Below are 21002 nucleotides of genomic sequence, written 5' to 3'. Positions count from 1 at the left end.
TCTGTAGGCACTAGACAGACACCCTAAATATAGGCCTGTAAAATGCTGGCCTATATTTAAGGCATCTGTTACAAAAAAAAAGACACAATTCTCTAAAGGACACTGAGTGATTGTCATGCAATCGGCAGTCACGTATTAGGCGGCCACTGAAATTAGCATCCTTTAGAGAACCAGGTCCAAAATGCATTTAATTGATGCAGAATACCTCAAATTACAGACAGAATGGGTAAGAGAGATAATTCTTCTCAAAATAAAATAAAAATATGAAAAAAATCTCTTTTTTACAATACATTTTAAAAACTGTTTTACTAATTTACGTTTCCCCACTCTTTTATTCAATCTTTAATTGTCTACTATAAATATTGTAGTTCTTCCCCCTTCCCTCTTGTTTCTTTTTGTAAGTTAATTTAGGTCTACATGAGTTTGTCATATGTATTTAACTATATCCCAATGTACAACACTTAGAAATGCTGATAAGCGTTAAAATCGATATACTTTTGTACTGTTTGTTGCTGGTCTTTCTCTACCAATAAAAAAGAATTGGAAAAAAAAAAAAATCAAATTTTAAATAAACTTGAAAGGAAAAGGGGATGTACCTATTCTTTTGCACAAGAAAGTGTCTTATACAACTCTTCATAATATCAGTGATTTTAATAGTAGATATGTATTACTGCATTTTAAAATTGTTTTTTTTGTTTGTATATTTTTGTATTAATTAATTCAAAAACAAATTAAAAAATCAACTGAATAAAATTTACAAAATAATATCAATAACAATTTACAATTTACAATAAGAAAAACCATAAAGCCTCTCAAGGCTCAATCATCATATAACAATCATCCAACAACTCCCACTTGCTTTTTCATGAGAGCTGAGTAAGCCCTTCCTCTAACATGTTTTCATACCTTCTAAATAAACAGATCCATTGCCACCATACAATAACATGTACATCATCATTATCCTTCCAGTGATTTCAATAACTTTTAGGCCTCCTTTTACAAAATTGCGATAGCAGTTTTTAGCGTGGGGAGCCGCGCTGCTCCCAATGCTAATTGAGTTCCTATGAGCATCGGGAGCAGTGGAGGCTATTCAGCACAGCTCCCCACGCTAGAACCTGCTATCGCAGTTTCATAAAAGAGGGGGTTAGTGTCATCGTAATTACAAAAACAAAAGGTACTTTGTAGATTTTATAATGGAAACATAGAAACATATAAAAATGAAGGCAGATAAAGACTGTATGGCTTATCTAGCCTGCCCAACCATGTCACCCACAATCCCCTTCTCTCGCGTAGAGATCCAACAAGCTTTCTTGAATTCATATACACTCTTTGTCTCCACCACCTCCACTAGTGGGCTGTTCCAAGCATTCTCTACCCTTTCAGTGAAAAAATGATTTTCTGAGGATACTTCTGGATCTATCCCCTTCCACATTCAATCTATACTCTCTCATTCTAAAGCTTCCTCTCAATTGAAAAAGACTTGCTTTATGCGCATTTACGCCACATAGGTATTTTAACATCTTTTTCATATCTCCCCTCACCCACCTTTCCTCCAAAGTATACATATTGAGATCTTTAATGGCAGCTGAAAGAATTAAGGTCTTCCAAATAATGACTTTCAGCAGCAAATTAATATATATTCTCAAAATAACTGTTATCCTTTACCCACATCCTTCCAATAGATTTGCAAATTTGGACACACATATACTGTATCAAATGAGTCAAAGTTCTAACTGAGCCCTTAGAAGACCAGCAAGAGTCATTTATTTCTTTTCTACATTTTTTTGAATTTAAGTGGCACCCACAGTGAACGATGAAAAAGGAAAAATGTGACTGTATAATTGATACTGAGAAAGTCAAATGTGCACCCTACAACCAAAAGAACTGCCATTGACTGTCTTGCACATCATATTCTTACACTAGCTGTGTCCCAATACAAAGTTTCTTGATCATACATTATAAACCTGTTGAAGGCAAAAGATTCAAGTTTCAAGTTTATTAGGATTTTATATACCGCCTATCAAGGTTATCTAAGCGGTTTTTACAATCAGGTACTCAAGCATTTTCCCTATCTGTCCCGGTGGGCTCACAATCTATCTAAAGTACCTGGGGCTATGGAGGACTGAGTGACTTGCCCAGGGTCACAAGGAGCAGCGTGGGATTTGAACCCACAACCCCAGGGTACTGAGGCTGTAGATCCAACCACTGTGCCACACACTCCTCCAAAATAAATGTGGAAGCTACTTTGAATTAGAGATCTTTTCCCAATCTAGCTTGGAAGCAAACAGTGCACTTTGCAGCAGAATCCAGATAAAATATTAGAAATCTGATAAACCAAACCTCCTGCAGCATTTGAAAGGTTTTAAATTTTCCATCATTTAACAGCTGCTCCAAGAGCCACATCTGCTGTTTCTGCCAAACCAGCCAATGATCTTGCTTACCTGCTATTTGTATCTTTGGATTATAAGCGGGATATAATTTGTTTAAATAAATAAATAATATTCAAATTAACCAATGTATAATTCCAATCAGGAGTTCCCCCTCAACATATAACTCCTCAGGCTTCTGTAATGCAACTATAGTAGCCATCATAACAAGAAATCACTTTCTCTTAGAACAGGTGTTCATCTCTGCCAGGTAGGACAAGGGAGTGGGTGACACCATAGACTCTTCTACCACTAGCCAAACTAGTTTATTCTGCAAGCAGTGCTCTAGAAACCAATAGTCACCTTGCTGCAACTAGTAGGCATAATGATAATATTCAAAATTTAGTAAATTTCCTCCCCCTCTCCCCCCCACAATTCCCTAACTTAGAGGATGATTATGCCAGAGAAATTTAGAAATAATACTTTTCAGCGTCTTATAAAGAGCTGTCATGAAAATTAATGGTAACATACTTAAAAACATAAGAATTGCCATGCTGGGACAGATTGAAGGTTCATCAAGCCCAGCATCCTGTTTCCAATAGTGGCCAGCCCAGGTCCCAAGTATCTATTTAGATCCCAAGTAGTAAAACAGATTTAATGCTGCTTACTTAAAACATAATTAATGTTTGTTATTAAAACCTTCTTGATTCTTGATAGTCCCCATTCTATCCCATCAGAGCAGATACAATGGAGACCATGCTCCTACCAACTTTTTCAAAGATGTCTGCAAAACTGTTATATTTTTGCAAAACAATATTCTCTAAGGTGTTTCCATACCAGATTCCTAGATATTTAAAATAAAAGGTCTCGCACTGGAATAAATGCTGCACAATATCCATTTTAGAACCAAGTTTGATAACAGTAAACACTTTGTTTTATCTCAATTCACCTTATAACCCCAAAATTTGCCAAACTGATCTATAATTGTCAACAAGGAGGAAATAGATACAGCTGTAAGATATACTAATAATCATAAGTCTATAATAATGGGTGACCCATCATAACCACATGGGACAAATGCACGCTGACAATGGCGTGCTGACAATGGCGTGCAGGACTTATGCGCGCCGGATTAAAACAGTTACTGTAAGCGCTCTGAGGGTGTGTGTGAGGGGGAACCTCCCCACGAAACTTATAAGTGTTCGCACTCCTGTTGGGGGTGTGTAGGGGGAACCCCCCCATGAAAGAGGAAACTGCCAATCACCTCCCAAAATGAGATAAAATGGCAGCTTCCTCTGTAATTGGGGAGGGGGGTTCACTCCCTCCACCCCTCCCAAAGAGAGCGCAAATGGGAGGGTTCCCCCCACATACCCCTTTGGAGCACTTACTGTAACTGTTTTAAGTCCCGTGCGCAATTGTTGGAGCACGATTGTCAGCGTGTGTTTATCCTGCACGTTTTAGTTAGTGTACCATAATAATTATTTAAATTCCAGCCTTAACAAGCAATATTGAATGTTGAATGTCTAAGGACTAGTTCTAAAAGTTCCATAAAACAAATTAAATAAAAGGCTGAAAGGAAGCAGCCCTGCTATATACAGAGAAGGCCTCTGGCAATAACCCATTGGCATACTTACTTGCCTAAGGCTGCAAATATAACAAGCCAACTCTTAATATAAAATGACCCAAAACCAATCCAGTCCAAACCCTTACGCAAATAGTTCCATTCAACGCTGTTGAATGCCTTCTCAGCATCTAAGGACTCTGTGATTAAACTTTGAGCAATTTCATCTTACATGGAAATAAGATGACACAAAAACCGAGTTATCTGAAGTTGATCTTTCCTTTATGAAATCATTCTGATCCCGATGATTCAACACATCCATTACCCTTGACAACCTTGTGGCCAGAAATTTAGCATTTTGGCCACATTTATTAAAGTAATTAAACAGTATAATGGATGCTGAGATTACAGGTCAATCTCCTTAATAAATATTATATTTATTAAGGAGATTGGCCTGTAATTACTGGCACGTGAAGTGGTCTCCATTGGAGCATACTAGTGTTTCCATTTTATGGCTTCATATAACAATTTTTCATATAACTGTTTGTTGTTACCTGGTAGCACCCATGGCCTTGTCTGTAACATTTTTGATGTATCATCTTCCTATATCTGTATTTTATAATATAAAATTTTCAATAAAAAGATTTAAAAATGAAAAGAATTCTTTCCTGGTTTAGGGTTAACAAATATTCTTGCGTCTGTAAAGGTACCATAGCTAGAATGCTCCTGAAAGAATTGCTGATAAATTCTATGCTAAAGTGGTATTAACTCCTTTTCAAATGCTTGATAATACTCCACACTAACACCATCTGGACCTGTCAACCCATTCATAGACATCACCTTTATAGCATCCTGAGTCTCCTTCTCAGTAATGTCAGCATCCAGTGCATATGCACGGTGCCTACAATCAAGACAGTCATATTACATCTTTTTCTGTTTGAAGTATGGCAAAATCTAGCTGAGTGGAGGCACATTCCAGGTATTATCATTGGTGGCTCTTAAGACTCCTGAAGCAGGTCTGTTGGCTGAAACATGTACATGTCAAGTCATTGAGTCGTTGGATGTATCATTGAGCTATTGGATGAATAAAGATTCTTTTATTATCAGATGAGTTGGAGGACACTTTCATTAGTGCACATCATTCAGATCTAGACAATTCCATTCTTTCTTTTGCTATTTGTGTTTATGGTTTTGTTTTCCCCTGTTTTGTTCCTTGTAACTAAATGTGACACAGATACTCTGGTTTATTATGCTGCAAATAATAATACATATCTGACTCTTGGCATGCTTACTCAGTACTAAATTATACCGATACCGCAGCTTCTACAATTCCACCCAATGCCAAATTGCAGAAATTGATGCTCTATGCTCCTAATCTCATCCTCTAACTTAGCATTCTCCACCCTCTGATACTACTTCCAAGCTAGTGAATAACTTATTATTGAATCATACATTTTGGCTTTTAATGCAGCCCACCATGTGCCTATAATTGTGTCCTCCACCTGGTTGATTTCACAATAATCTGCTATGACATTTCTAATACAGTCCTCAAACCCTAGCTCATGCAGGTCCACTTGAAATGATTCAATGAAGAACTTATTACAGTAAATGTCTATGCTCATACAATCACAACTTTATTGAGGAAGTAGTGCAATTTGCTTTCCCAGTTCATGATGCACAGTTATGTCTTGTAGGGGACATCAATCAAGTTATGGATGAAAAGGCAGATGGAACACTATTTAACCCCTCTAGACATACAGATGTAGAGGCTTGTCCTATATTGGTTTTATTACCAGATGTGGTTGGCACATGGCATTTCTGTACCACAATGAAAGAGACTACACACGTCTACATTATATTCTAATTTGCTCCCATAATTCTGTCTGATCAAACTTTAATCTGGATCTGCACTGAGGGTGTGATTTGCCATCCCTTACTTTGTAGATGGTGCTTCCCTTCTAGGATCTTCCATAAATATCTTTTGGATAAATGGGACTCCAAAGTTAAATATAATAATTCTCACATTGATGATCCTATATTATTTTGGGAATTGGCTATGGCCTTAGTACGAGGAGACATTATTGCTTGCATGCATCATTGAAAAAGTGGAGGGGCATAATCGAAAGGGACATCTAAGTCCATTTACATCCAACTCGCAAGTTGTCCAAAGTAAAAAACAGCCTAGGACACATTTTTGAAAAATACGTCCAAAATTTTTTTACTTTCGAAAATTGTCTAATTATACGTCCTACCGTTCTAATCGTCCAAGTCGCTAAAGCGTCCATCTTTATACCACATTTCCTTCCAACTTTTCGTCCAAGTCCAAAACGCCTAGAACAAGCCCTGTTGGATGTGGGAGGGGTCTGCAAAGTGATAGACTGAACACCTAGGCATGGCACCTAAATAATGGGGTACCTTACAGGGCACTGCTGTGAACTTCACAAAAATGGTGCCATGTCTTCTCCCCACTACAGCTCCCTTATAGGTAATGGCGAGCCCACAAACCACCTCCATAATCACCTAGACCCACTTATCTACCACCCCAAAAACCCTTATGGCTGCAGGAGCCACATATATGCCAGTACAAAAGGGTTTTGGGGGTGTATTGGGGGTTTTGGGCAGTGCACATGTTTCAATATCAATGCAGTGATTACAGGGGCTTATGGGCATGGGTCCTCCTCTTTAATGGGTCTCTAACCCACCCCCAAGATGACTTAAGCTGCCTCTGTGCTGGACGACTAGGCTTTCCTATGCTAGGCTGCCCGGTGATGATGGTCTGGAGGCTGAATTTTAAAGGTGTGACTAATATTTTTATGGGGGTAGGGGGAGGTCAGTGATCACTGGGGAAGTGTGTGTGGATCTGTTTTATGTGTTTGCAGTGCATATCTGGTGACTTTAGGTGGTTTTTTGTGACTTAGACCATGTTTTAGTCTAAGTCACAACGTTCAAGTTCCGTCGATCATAGGCTATATAACTTTCGGTTATATATGCTGTACAACTAAGTATAAGCTGGCCCACATCCCTCCCAACTCCTGCCCTCAACACTCCTCCATTAACGCCCTATTTACCTGTGGTCGTTCAGCGGCACTATGAAGGCCTAGGTCGTTTAGAAATACGTCCAAAACCCATTTTTAGTATCAGCACTTGGACGTATTTGGGAAATGTTCGTCCAAGTGCTGACTTAAGCCGGTTTTTGACATTTTTCTCTTTCGATTATAAGCCCCATAGTCTAACAGACATTATTCACTTAGAGGCACCTTTGAAAAAGGATAAATGAAGGCTTATCTCCTACTCAACATCACCTAATTATACCTTGATAGCTACACAAATAACATTAAATTTTTTACTGCATAAACTCAGAGATCTTTATTATTTTAGAAACATAAACATTTTAGATATGGTAATAAATTAGGCAGACTCGTAAACTCTACTTACCATACAATATATGGGCAACAGATTTATAATGATGAGGAAAAACAAGGTACATCCACAAATCACATTGCTGAGATGGTAGATAATTTCCATCAATTTTTTCAACAACTATACACATCTGGTGTCACTACAGATTCTGCCAAGGTTCTAGATTGTGTATGTATGAGTAATATCTCTCTCACAAAGCTGGATGCAGTACAAATGAAGCAACTTTCTCAAACAATAAAGGCTATACAAATATATGATGCTATTGTGATAATTACAACTTCACAAGGCTCCAGCCCCTGATGGAATTAGTTTTACAACATGTTATCCTCACAGATTGCACCTTGTTTAGAACTATACTGCAGTACAGTTACAATGCAGAGTACGTTTCCATTATATTTCAATAAAGCAGTTGTAACACTCATACCATAGCCTGGCAAGGATCCACAATATCCTGAGTCTTACTGCCCAGTGTAATTTCTAAATTTAAACACAAAAATCTTATCAAAATGGTTGTATGTATTTAAAATGCTGCCTTTCTTTTTAACTTAGAGGAACAGGGAAGTAATTAACACAAATTGCTTTTGAAGTACTTGTGGCAGGGCTAGAAAACTCATATCCTACTGCAAAACATATTTCATCTGAAACCTCTGGGGTGGGGGTCTGGTTCTTTTCTCAATTTATATTCCTATAATTTAGCCTCTGGTATGAGACAATTAAGTGATTGGTTTCATGATAGTAGTTATTTTTCAATTACGCCAATAGAGACCCGCCTACATTTCCCACTTCATTTCAGTTGTATTACATGCCCCAAGTGTTTCACTCCCTCCCTTGTTAAACAACATTTATTCATTTGTTATGACTGATTAATTTGGAACATTCTATTGAACCTGGGCTCTATCATCCAGGTGCATTCCAAAATAATTAACCCCTCTCCCCTTTTACAAAAGTGCAGAAGAGGTTTATAGCGCTGGCCGGCATACTGAATGCTGAATTCTATGACCATCAGAGCAGAGCATTCAGCGTGCCAGCCAGCACTAAAAACCTCTACTGCACTTTTGTAAAAAAAAGGGGCGGCGGGGGGGGGAAGGGGTAAATGTTTTTTTTACATAAGGCCTTCTTGATGACAAGAAATATATACTATTAAATTGGAAACTTTCAATAGCTCCTATTGCAGTGGCAATATTTCCAATCATTTTGGAAACCAAATTGATCTATATTGTCCCCTGAGGCATGCAGTTTTTTCTTAAAATCAACATCTTTTGATTCTGTATTGAATAATTATTTAACTTTGGACAGTGGATGGCTCATCTATAACTTTTCTCTATCTATATCTGCTGCAGTACAGGGGTGGGGCAGGGCTGTTGGATAATTGGTTCTGTATTTTACTTTTTGCTGTGTCCGGCTGCTAAGTACAAGAATCAAACATTTGCAGTCTCCATTGTATACTGTTTCTTTTTGAATGAAAAAAAAAATATTTTTAAAATCATCAAGTGCCCATTTAAGTGCAAAACTAATTCAGCTGCTGCATGCATCTATTTGCTGAATCAAAATTCTGACTAAGTTTCATTTTTATTACAGCTGCTAGTTTACCTTCGTTTGGTTTACTCCTGAAAACTTACCATTGCTGTTTATTTAAACATAATGATGCCTTTACAGATTTGGATCAGGTCAACTAAAAAAGCAACATTTTTCTGACATCCTTTTTTTTCTCCCTTGTAGACGTACGATACCCATATAGTTACAAAGTGCCCAGAATGTCTGTACCTTTCTATCAGAAACGCCATAAGCACTATGATCTTGCGTACCGCGACAGAGAACTGCAGTCCACCCTGGACCAGTACGATCGAGAACTCAACCTGAAGAGGGGCCGGTCTTCTGCTCACAGCAGCCTTCAGGGTTACCACCAGGACATGGGCGGCTTTGCCAGTCACAGCAACCTTCAGGATTACCACCAGGACATGGGCGGCTTTGCCAGTCACAGCAGACATCAAGGTTACCACCAGGACATAGGCAGCTCTGCTGTCCACAGCAGCCTTCAAGAACTCTATCGGAAGCAAAGCTCTGCTGCTCACAGTAGTCTTCAGGAACTCCAGCAAGAGCAAGGCAGCTCTGCCATCTACAGAAACCTTGGGTAGGTCATGACACACATGTGCTACCACCTTGCTTTTCATATCTGTGCTGTTTCTAGATTAGGAGATGTGAATTAAATTGCGCAGACAGAAAATTATTAGTATGCACGTGGTCAACCAAGCAAACATTTCTTTACTGCTCACTTTCAAAATATTGCCCCAGTAAGTCACTGTTTATGAAAGATGGCTTATATCAAACCCTTTCCCAGCACTGAGAGACAAAAATAACACACACACACACATACCCAGCAAATTGGTATTGATGAGGCAGTCCTAACCATTTCTTTTATTTAATCTCATCAACAGTGGCACTGTACCTGAAATTATAACTGGGATTCACAGTATGACAGAATATGCATGAAAATGTCTGTGGCATTTTTAGTCCTAAGTTTAGTTTGTATCATACTGTGGAAGTTTGAGATTTTTTTAAAGCTCTATTCGTTGTTTAGCCCAACGTTTAGGGCTCCTTTTACAAAGGTGCATTAGGGCTTTAACGCGTGGAATAGTGGGTGCTAGCCGCTACTGCCTCCTCTTGAGCAGGCGGTAGTTTTTCGGCTAGTGCGCGCTAATCTAGTGTGTGCGCTAAAAACGCTAGCGCACCTTTGTAAAAGGAGCCCTTAAATTAAACTCCATGAAAACATTTTCCCTTATTTTAAAGTTTATTTGAAGACTTGCCTGAAAGCTGTAGCAAATGTTACCGTTTCATCTTTAATTTTTTTTAAAATACAGTAAGCTCTATTGTTTGATATAAGTTGTTCTGGTGTACCTTGATTTGGAATATGTAATATGAAGAGCTACAAATGAATATATTTAAAAAGAATGTGCATATTTGAATGTTAACAGTTGTAGAAGAGTACAGCCATTCACAGTATTTCCAGGGTTGGGAATGGATAGAAATATTGCCTATTACATTCTTGTGCTTGGCAGCTTTGTTCTAGAGAAACACCCACTACCTAGTCAACCACCTACCCATTGCAATATTTTTGAAGCCTGCCCTCAGCATGACATTGCCTCTCTTCCATGTGCACTTGTTCTGCATTGATTTGTCAGACACATCCCCCCACATCCACAGACACATCCCCCACCCTCCACAAATACTTCTCCCAAGCCCCCCACACTCATACCCCCACAGACACATACCCTATCTTCTGTCCCATACTCTCCAACAAACACACAATCTCTTCTATCTCCTCCTCCAAATATACAGACTCCCTCTCCATGCCACTCACTCACCCACCATCCCCTCTCCCTCCCAAATCACATCCACTCCCTCACGTCCAATCCCAATATCCTTTCTACAAATACACGTACACACAACATTGATTTGTCAGTAGGTACTGCTAGTTCCCATCCTAACTGCAAAGGGAGAACAGATATGGATCAGGGAATCTTAGTCTTTATGGTCATTGGTTTAATTATCCTTATATTGGCTTTGTATAGTGATCTGTACACTGGAAAGATACAACAAATTGCATGAGGATGGAATGAACTCTAGTCCCAAATAGCTTATGGTGTAAGCAGATATCATAGGCAACAGAAGATAAGCTGTTTTCCCCAATAATAACAAAAATATAATGGCAGAACCCTATATTAAATGCTGAAAGGGTGTTTACCAGCAGCAAACAATCAAAAACACTAATGAGAGTTGCTGAACATTTAAATAAATAAATAAATATGAGACACTTCAGTATGTGCCCAATTGTGATATCGATAACCTTTCCAGGCCCCGGACAAAAGCTCATAGGTGACCAACACCAGGTTTTTAAAACAAACCTAAATAAGCTTTGCCACATACATCATTTTTCTCTTCAATAATTAAAGTGCATGGTGAAAAACCCTGAAAGGGAAAAATATAGGGGGTAGTGACTCAAAAAGCCCCACCCCTCAACAAGATATCAAATAATAAAAATAAAGTGCTAAGTGCTAAAGTGCAAAAATAGGAATAAAAAGTAAAAATTGTGAGTAATGAATATATTCTCTTTTTCTGTAATTAATACTTAAAAGTCCGTGTGAATCAATCTCCAATCATAATTCAATCCATGCGTATTCTAGCGTGTTCCAAAATCATATGTTATGCAAATCACAATTAATATCCCCATTCAAAGAATTAAAATGGAGAAAAAAGTCCCAAATCATAGTTGATATCTCCTATAGTCTTGACTCAATAGTAATAACAAACTTATCTGTATCTGGCAGTATTTTTGAGTTTTTGTGTTCCCCAGTTAGCCATATTGTACCTTATTAACTGGCATAAATGTTAGCATAAAAGGAGTATAATGTACGTCAATGCGTAAGTGCTTTCCTCCTTTTAGCTTAGCCATGTTTTTATTTTATTTTATTTTTTATTTTTATATTCGATTTTATTGTTAACCGTTTAGATACCTGTATGATAAACAGTATATCAAAAATAAAGGAATTTGAACTTTGCGACTCCAACTGCATTCCACCTTAGAACATGCCTTCATGTATCGCATTTAAAATTATATGCTGTTTTGTCACCATGCATAACCTCTGGGATAGCTATATAAAAGCCCTTTTATGTATGTAATAAGTCTATTAAATTACCCTAGAATTATAATTCTGTTCCACATTGAAAATATGTATATTCATATTTATTTAATCCATAACTGTCAAACAAGGTTTATATACTTCACTGCTCTGTTTTCTAAGTTCTAACCACTTTGTAACAGATTTTTTTTTGCTTTAATATTCATAAGCTATGGTATGAAATGAAAATATTCTTAATCAGTGCAATATTCTTAAAATAGGAGTTAATTTTCAGTAAACAATAAAAAAAAGTCTTCCAAATGCGGAGTTGCCAAGACATCTAGTTCCAGGAGGGATGCTTTTTGGCAGGTTCTGGTTTTGAACTTGCAATCCAAAGCAGCATGGTATTTATAGTTCCTGATTCTACCCTTGAAATCAGTGGCGCAGGTTCCATAATGCATAATTTGGCAGCTCTGCAAATGTTTAATGGGTTATGGGTTATGCGATATCCATTCAGTGTCAAATCACGGCGATAGCCATTCAGTGTCAATTCACGGTGACTTCAATGCTGATATTTAATATGCTGGGGTCCAGGGCAGAAATTTGGGAGGGGCTGTGTCTTCTTCAGCTTCATGTAGTTTGGGGTCACTCAAGCTTGGGGACCCAGAGCAGTTGCCCTCTTTGCCCTCTTCTAATACTAGCCTTGGGTGACCCTATGAATAATTGTCCTTGGCTCTATTTGGTCTTCAGATGGGTAGCTAATTATTGATACAGGGGCATCCATAGCTATTGTTATTGTATGAGTCCATTGCATTGCCATATAATGTATAATTATGTCTTGATAAATCAAAGAGCACATTACCCTTCATCATCTGTTATTAGCTTTTGTAAAACATCATACTTGTTCTTTGACCTTCAGTGCCGCAATAGGTGTTGATTCTTTCACTTCCATTCATAGGCCACAGAGCATAGTTGTTTGTCTCTGGTGAACAAAAAGATATTCTGCTATGTACAGTACATATTATTAATGGAAACTCCACTGCAAAAACATGCAGCACACAGCACAATGGTGAGCCCTGAAGAGATTCCGGGTGTGCCACAAGAGATTCCAGAATTTTATTTAAAAAAATTCCCTTCATAAGTATAGACTAGAATAGATTACACGTATGTCGCATACCCAAGAGTCTGTCAATGTTATGAGTATCAGTGTGCGTAAGGATACAATCACCCAGAAAAGCATTCTTTGACATGATTGCAGTGACGTACCTAGCATATGTAACACCCGGGGCCCATCATTTTTTGACACCCCCCCATCTGTATGAAAAAACATGATTTTTAGTAACAATCCACACGTCACACATGAATACCTAGGAAAAGGCAGCATCTTACATACTGCAGTGAGCAATACATCAATAAACCCATGTAAAACTAAACAAGCCAGACTAGTACAGATCAATCCTACACAGTCAATCCTAACAGAAAACCATGTCTTTTTGAATACACAGAACACAGAAAACACCTTCGCTTAGTATGTAATCTCAAACTAAACCCTCCCCATTTTACAAAACTGTAGTGTGGTTTTTAGCCACAGTGGTAACAGCTCAGATGCCAACGCTCTACAGTTTTGTAAATGGGGAGATAGAATAAAAATACGTAGACAAAGGTTAAACGGAAGCATCAAGAAGCTGGACTCTGCATACAATGCAACATCACAGAAACAGCGATGCATCTCACCTAAAGCAAAATAAATAAATAATTTTTTTCTACTTGTCTTCTCTGGTTTCTGCTTTCCTCATCTTTTTGTCACTCTCTTCCTTTCATCCACTGTCTACCCTCTCTCTGCCCCTTCTATATGGCATCTTCTCTCTTTCTATTCCTGTTCTAGAAACTTTATGCATCCCCCTTGCATTTATCCTTTCACCCCCATTAGTCTGGCATCCATCTTCTTCCCTTCCCTCCTCCAATGGGTCTGGCATCTCTCCTCTCCTCTTCTTCCCTTCCCTTCCCTTTCCCACACCCATTTCACTCTCTCCTCTCCCTTCCCCTCACTTCCATCAGCATCTTCCCCCTTTCTCTCCCTCCAACCCAATTCCATGCAGTATCCTTCCCCCTTATGTCTCTTTCCCCGCAATTCCATCAGCATCTGTCCCTTTCTCTCCCTCCACCACACTTCCATACCAACCTGACCCCCTTTCTCACCTTCTATACCCTTCCATACCATCCTGACACCCCCTTTCTCACCCTCCACACCCTTCCATAACACCCTGACCTCCTTTCTCTCCCTTCATCACCCTACTATGCTCCTTTCTTTCTCCATCCCAAATCAGCAAGGTCCCGCAATGACTGCTTCTGCTCCGAATGGAAGAGGTAAGTGACGTCGGAGGGAGCTTGGCCAACAGACGCAGGGAGTTGCGGCAAGATCCCGCGATGACTGTGGCTGCTGGTCGCCCTCCCCTCCCCCACCAACGTCAGTTACCTTTTCCGGAACAGAGGCGGTAGACGGCACAGTCATTACGGGACCTTCGTTCACTTCAGCGCGGCTGCTGCGCTAAGGTGCTGTTTGGAGCAGCACAGGAAGTTCTGGATCCGGCCGGCTGTTCACCGCCTTGGAGCGTGCACCCAGGGCGGACTGCCCCCCCCCCCCCTCTTGGTACGCCACTGCATGATTGTTCCTTGATAACTAGCATCAAGTAATTTTTGTTTTATTTTTTATGAAGTAACTTGAACAACAAAGCAATCAAGGCTTTGTTTCAGTTTAGATCTTCTTATCTTTGTGAACTTGGACTTTCAGTTCTGACAGAAATTAAATTGAAAAAAGAGAATAACTGCAGATGGTGGATGATAAAATGCATGCTTGCCTGTCAACTATCGAGTCACATTTTGAGTTCATTTGCACTCAGCTCATCCATCGCATTGATTAGCAATTCTATTCGATCTACTTTAGTTTCACCGTTGTTATAATTGCCCATACATAGCTTAAAGAACTTTAAATAAATAACTCTCAAATTTAGTTTTTGTTGGTTTTGTAATTTTTTTATTTCAATTATAATGTGCTCCATTATAATTTGCTCCGTTAAGTGTGCCGGAACTAAAAAAAGTTTGAGTGATACTGCTCTAAAATGTTCTAAACTATTGACAAGAGTAATGCATAATGTGACCATTTATTTTTTTCATCAAAACGGGACATCTATTAATATTCAGTCCCGTCCCCCAATCCCGCCCTAGCCCCACCCACAGCCTCACCCTAACCCCACCCCCAATTTCTTCCATTCATTTTCATGTACACACAATATCTTATTAATTCATAATGGTAAACATAAAATATATAAAAAAAACATACGCACACTGTACGCAGATAACATGTTAATTATCATTTACGAGTTTCAGGGTTTTTTCAAAGATGTCAAGGCAGATTACTTTAAAATATGCAATGTCATCTCAGTAACTATAGAAAAATAGACAAATATAGTGCAAAATATAGTCAAAAGATATAAATTCTCAAAACAGATACATTTTAATCACTAAATTGATAATAAAATCATTTTTCCTACCTTTGTTGTCTGGTGATTTCATGAGTCTCTGGTTACACTTCCTTCTGACTGTGCATCCAATCTTTCTTTTGAATTCAACATTTCTTTCACAATCCAGCCCCATCCTCTTTGGGTCCAGGTCTCTCTCTCTTTTCCCTATGTTACCCTCCCCAGATTCAGTGTCAGTTCTCCTTTCTACCTTTGTTCCAGGTTTCCCTCTCTCTCCCCCTCTGTTTGAACCTCCCATAGTCCTGCATCTGCCTCCTGTCTTTCCCCTTTCGTCCAAGCCTTTTTCTCTGTAGTCTTTCTAATGTGCTTACAACCCCCCCTTTCTCTGCCTCTTTCTCTCCTTCTTTCCTTCCTCCCTCCTTCCCTCCCAGCAGATTTTAGCATATCTCCTTTTTTCCCCCTCAGATCTAGTATCTGTCTCCTTCCTCTTTTCCTCCTCCCAGGTCTGGTATCTGTCTCCTCTCCTTCTCCCCTTCCCTGGCATCTCTCTCTCTGCTCCCTTCCTCCTGTTCTTCCCTGGTATTCCTTCTCAATTTATTTTCTGCCTCTGTCTAAATTCTTTTTTACTATTCAGTCCTCAATTTCCCTCTTTCACTGTGTCTACTTATAGCTTGCCACCTCTTTCCCACACCCCTTCCAGTAACTAACTCTATCCTCTTCCCTCAATCCTGCATGTGCCCTTTTTTCTTTCTCCTCCCCACTTCCTTCCAGCATCTGCTCCCCCTGTCCCTCACACTTCCATTCAGCGGCTGTTCCTCCTCTCCCCCACACTTCCATTCAGTGTCTGTTTCCCTCTCTCTACCCTTTCCATCTACTGTTCACCCTCTATCTTGCCCCTTCCATTCACTGCCCTCTGTGCTCTTTCCATCCAGTGTCCGCCCTCTCTCTCTCTCTTCCATATGGCATCTTCCCTCTTTCTATGCTCCTTCCATAAGCTATCTATCCCATTGCCCTTCTCTCATTTGTACATGATTAATTTCAGCTCTGTCACCTCTACGTTTTTCTCTCCATGTCACCACCCCCTTCCCTATGCTCTGGCATCTCTCTCTTCTCCTTTCTTTCCTTCCCACCCCACGGTCTGGCATCATCCCTTCCCTGATTCCCGGCATCTCTCTCCTTTCCTTTTCTTCCATCTATCCCTCCCCCTCCATGCTCTGACATCTCCGCCTTCCTTTCCCCCTTCCTTTTCCCTTGGTCTGGCATACCTTCCTCCTTTCCTCCATGCCCTGGCGTCTCTTCTTCCCTCCAAGCCCTAACATCTCCTTTCATTCCCTCCAGTTAGGTACAGCAACACTCTCCCCAATTCTCTCCCCCTCTGCTCCCTATCCTCCTTCTGTCACCCAAGGCCTGGTGTCCTGAACTTCATCTGGGCAGCAGCAGCATTCACAATTCACTGCTGTTGCCAGCTTCAGGCCTTCCTCTCTGTCAGGTCCTGTCTTCATGAAAACAGGAAGTCGGCAGGACCCGGCAGAGGATGGCCTGAAGCCGGCAATAGCAGTGAATTGTGAATGCTGCTGCTGCCCGAAGAAGGTAATGGCGCCAGGCCTTTGAGCACCCCAGGCAGACCACTTCTCTCCCCTCCAAGCCGATCCCTCATTGACCCTCCTATCTCTCCCTCCCTTGCGAACCCTGCCGACCCTCTCAGCGAGATGTCCGAGCAGCAAACCTCTTTCCAGCAGCGTTGGCAGCCGCAGCACGCTAAACAGGCTGCTTCGCGGCTTTATACTGCCGTTGAGTCCCTCTGCCGCTACAGCCTCCCTTGAGCAGGCAGTATTTTTTTGGCCAGTGCGGGGGTTAGCGCATAATGAAATGTCGCGCACGTTAACCCCGCTAGCGCGGCTTGATAAAAGGAGCCCTAAATTTACTCATCTCCATATAGATAAACCTGTTTTCTTCTTTGTGATTTGCTTTTTGGGTTACAGAACAGTGTCATAAACAGTCTTTGATATATTGACTCATTTTTCTCTGCTATATAGTAGGACAGATTCACTCAAGCCACAAATAAAACTTTCCACAACTTTCCATATACATATGAGAGCTTGATGAGCATAAGCTGTCTCTGATAGCCAAGGTGGATTGCTCTTCAGATTTGCTGTGTACATGAGCACATGCCTTAAGTTTAGTTGATGGAAAATATGAATGCTATTTGGCAAGGCTGGCATTGCATGGACCTCTGCACAGAGCAACACACATACACGGGATGCTGGGCCTATCAACTAATGCTTTGTTTTGTGCCAGACATTAGAGCTTTGTTGATAATCAAAGAATGTTATCACTATTAGCTCACTGATCCAGTCACAATTAGAAGCTATGTAGAAGAAATACTATGCAGTGTATGACCTTGAGGTTTCTATCATGTTGTCAGTCTTATCACCACTGCTAACACAGAGGCCTAAATAAGGGCTATAAGCATAAACATCCAGAAATGTTTTGGGTGAAACAGAGGATCAGGGGGGGAGGTAGTGGCTCTGGGTCACACAGATTTTCTCTCTTCTCTCACCCTCCCTCCCACCAAGGAAGCTTTGTAGACTCATAATCTGCTTTCTCCTCAGTAGTATAAGGGGTACATCTCATATCAAATTGATTGACAGCTGTCAAGATAAGGATCAACCAATCAGCGTTCACTTCCGGGTTACTACTCTCCTCTTTTTTTGTGCCAACTATACAGTTATCATTTACTGCCCCTCCAAAAAAAGCTCTTGCTACTCTGTGCTCTCCATCACTTGTCACAGCAGGAACTGGAGAATGCTGGGCCTCACCTCTGGTTGTTGATTGGCTTAATCAGCTGGTCAGGACCAATCATAGGTAGGATGGGAGATAGCAGCTGCAGCAATTAGACACCTTCCTTCAGCTTTCTTCTTCACTCACCATCCTAGAGCCTGTTCTCAGTGTAAATTGGCAGTGCTGCAAGATCCAGCTACTACTCCTGTCTGCCAGCCCACTGGGAACCAATGGCTATGAAAAAGGTCTTCTTTAATTTTAACTGTATTGATTTATAGGCAGCAAAGTTTCAGTAGGTTTTTGGGGGCTTTTTTTTAGAAACCATAGAATTCACCAGTTATTTCGACTTGACAGGTTTTATTTGACAGTCAAGTTTGGAATGCTTATTAGTACAATTGAGTGAATGACAAGAAGAATCAATAATATGAGGGACCACTGAAAAATTCTCAGCCCAACCAACAAAGTTGGGGCAGCCTCCATCGAGGCTATACACTTAGCCCAGTGATATTCAACTTTTTTTTTGATCTGTCAGAAAGATACGGAATGAAAAAAGTAGAGAATCACTGGACTAAGTGTATAGCACTAATAAGTAAGTATAGTGATAGATATATTGATTACTAATGATGATGGCATTGCTGAGATTGAGTTACAGGTTTCCTATTCTCTTGTGGTTTCTTGTGCCTTGTGGTCTACATTCTGATGAGTAATCATCTCTAGTGTAAGAGTAACCCTTCCCACTACTTCCTTCATCCCCACTCGATGCTGAATCTAAGGAAGAGTTATTATGCAGTCTTCTGTTTCCTTGATCAATATATTTTTGATACATCCATGGATAAATACAATTCTGTTGAAAATCATTCTTATCTCATTTAAATCTTAAAAGTTAAAATCTACTTATCCATGAATTTTGAATCTAGTTTAAAAATTTTAGGCTCTTTATATATTCGTAAACCACAAGGGTTCAAATGAGTCTTTAACATACTGTGCCAAAGTGTTACCATGTAATTCTGCTCACACTGATCTTTTGGGCAAATTTAAAAGTTCATTCCGGGGGGGGGGGGGGCGCTTGAGAGCCCATGAAAGATGGAGGTATAGCACCAGAGCTCCTGCTCTCGCCAGACAATAATAGCTTTAATGACCCGATTTTTCTATCAAGTAGTGCAGTATTTTACTCTCTCAATATGCCGACTTCGAAGATGGGTAAGATTGAGGCGGCATTTGCGGCAAATTCTAGTGCCAAATGACATAAAACTGACCCACCATCTCCTACTAAGTCTGATGGCGGGCAGCCCAACAGAGACAATATGGCAGAAGTTGCAGATCAACTGCGTACGATCGCCAATATCCTGCCTGAGAGCCAAGCTGATATTAAAGCTATCAAGACAGAAATTCAGCATCTTACCAGTAAACTCGATTCAATGGATAGTTGGCTGGGAACGATTGAGAAAAAGAGTGCATTGATAGATGATGTTGCTGCTAAGCAGTCTGTTGATCGGAAGTTACTGCGGAGTCTAGAAAGTCAAATGGAAGACTTTGGCAATCGATGTCACCGGAACAACCTTCAAATATTAGGCCTTCATGAAGGGATGGAAGGAGCTGATGCCATTGCTTTTATTGAAAAGTGGCTTCCCCAACTGTTGCCTGTGAAATTCGACAGGCCGCTAGAAGTCGAGCGTGCTCAACGGGTGCTGACACGAGGCACTGCTGGAAATAACAAGCCGCAACTGCTCATCCTCAAATTGCTCCACTATCCCCAGGTGGCTCTTATCCTAGACAAAATGAAAAAAATGCGGAAGATTACCTGGCAAGGGTAAACCATCTATATCGTAGCTGATTTCACGAAGACTACTGCAGACAAATGACGACGTTTTCTAGCCCTACGATCCCACCTGAAGGCTCATGAGGCTCGCTATGGCCTTCTTTCTCCAGCCCGCTTTAAAATCACGTACCAAAATCATACTAAAACATATATGGATTCTGCTGATGTTGAACATTTCCTCAATGAGCAAGAAAGTATGCACTCTATGGATACCTGATGGGCTGCCTAATAGTACACATTTGAGTGGTGCCCAGTTTATGTCATTACATGCATGATTATGTGTTTTTCTATGTGGATACCAATGGTTAAGTTCTGTGATATTGGGGTCCTAATGATAATTCTTTTTCTCCATTAGGTAGGCGAGAGGAGAGTACTGTTACTGCGCCTTCATCAGGCTGCATTAGCTTGGTTGGATTGATGAAAGGCTTTTTGCCTTCAGGGCATGGGGGAGTTTGTTTATGGGGAGGGAGGGGCTTTGGTTGATTGTGGTGTTTCTGTGACAATGGTAATGGCCTTTCTATTTCTTTGGTTACAGGTTAGACATGAGCAGCTGGTATATTTATTTATTCAGACAATGTCTATGTTCCACTTCACTTGCAGTTCTGCCTAGATTTCTCATTGTTTGCTATATCATTTTACCTTTCATGAATGATGATTTCTGTATTGTCCCTTAACGTCAAGGGTATAAATAGTCCCATTAAATGTAAAAAGCTCTTATTGTATTGTAAAAAACAGCATGCTCAAATAGTTTTTCTACAAGAAACTAAACTGGCAGCCCTGGATTCAGCTAAATTGAAAAGGGACTGGGTATCTCACTGTTTTTATTCTGCTGCTGACTCTGAGAAGGCGAGAGTGGCCATTTTAGTCTCCTGTCAACTTCAGTGTTCTATCCTCTCTCATAAGGAGGATACGAAGGGAAGGTGGGTGGCTCTCACTATAAAAATTGATAACTTGACCTTT

At 40.2% G+C, this 21002-nt stretch overlaps 1 protein-coding gene across 3 annotated transcripts in view; it reads left to right on the top strand.

Moving 5' to 3' along the window:
* MYOM1 (myomesin 1) overlaps positions 1 to 21002 on the top strand; it is a 216921-nt gene that overhangs the window by 25013 nt on the left and 170906 nt on the right. For all 3 annotated transcript variants that reach the window (XM_033933965.1, XM_033933964.1, XM_033933966.1), the window contains one exon: positions 9067 to 9478. In XM_033933965.1, coding sequence (XP_033789856.1) covers positions 9067 to 9478 — 412 coding nt within the window. The remainder of the gene's footprint in view (positions 1 to 9066; positions 9479 to 21002) is intronic.

Source organism: Geotrypetes seraphini, chromosome 2, assembly GCF_902459505.1.
Source record: "Geotrypetes seraphini chromosome 2, aGeoSer1.1, whole genome shotgun sequence".
Taxonomy (NCBI): domain Eukaryota; kingdom Metazoa; phylum Chordata; class Amphibia; order Gymnophiona; family Dermophiidae; genus Geotrypetes; species Geotrypetes seraphini.
The sequence above is the reverse complement of the archived record's forward strand: the minus strand, read 5'-3'. Positions and strand labels throughout refer to the sequence as shown.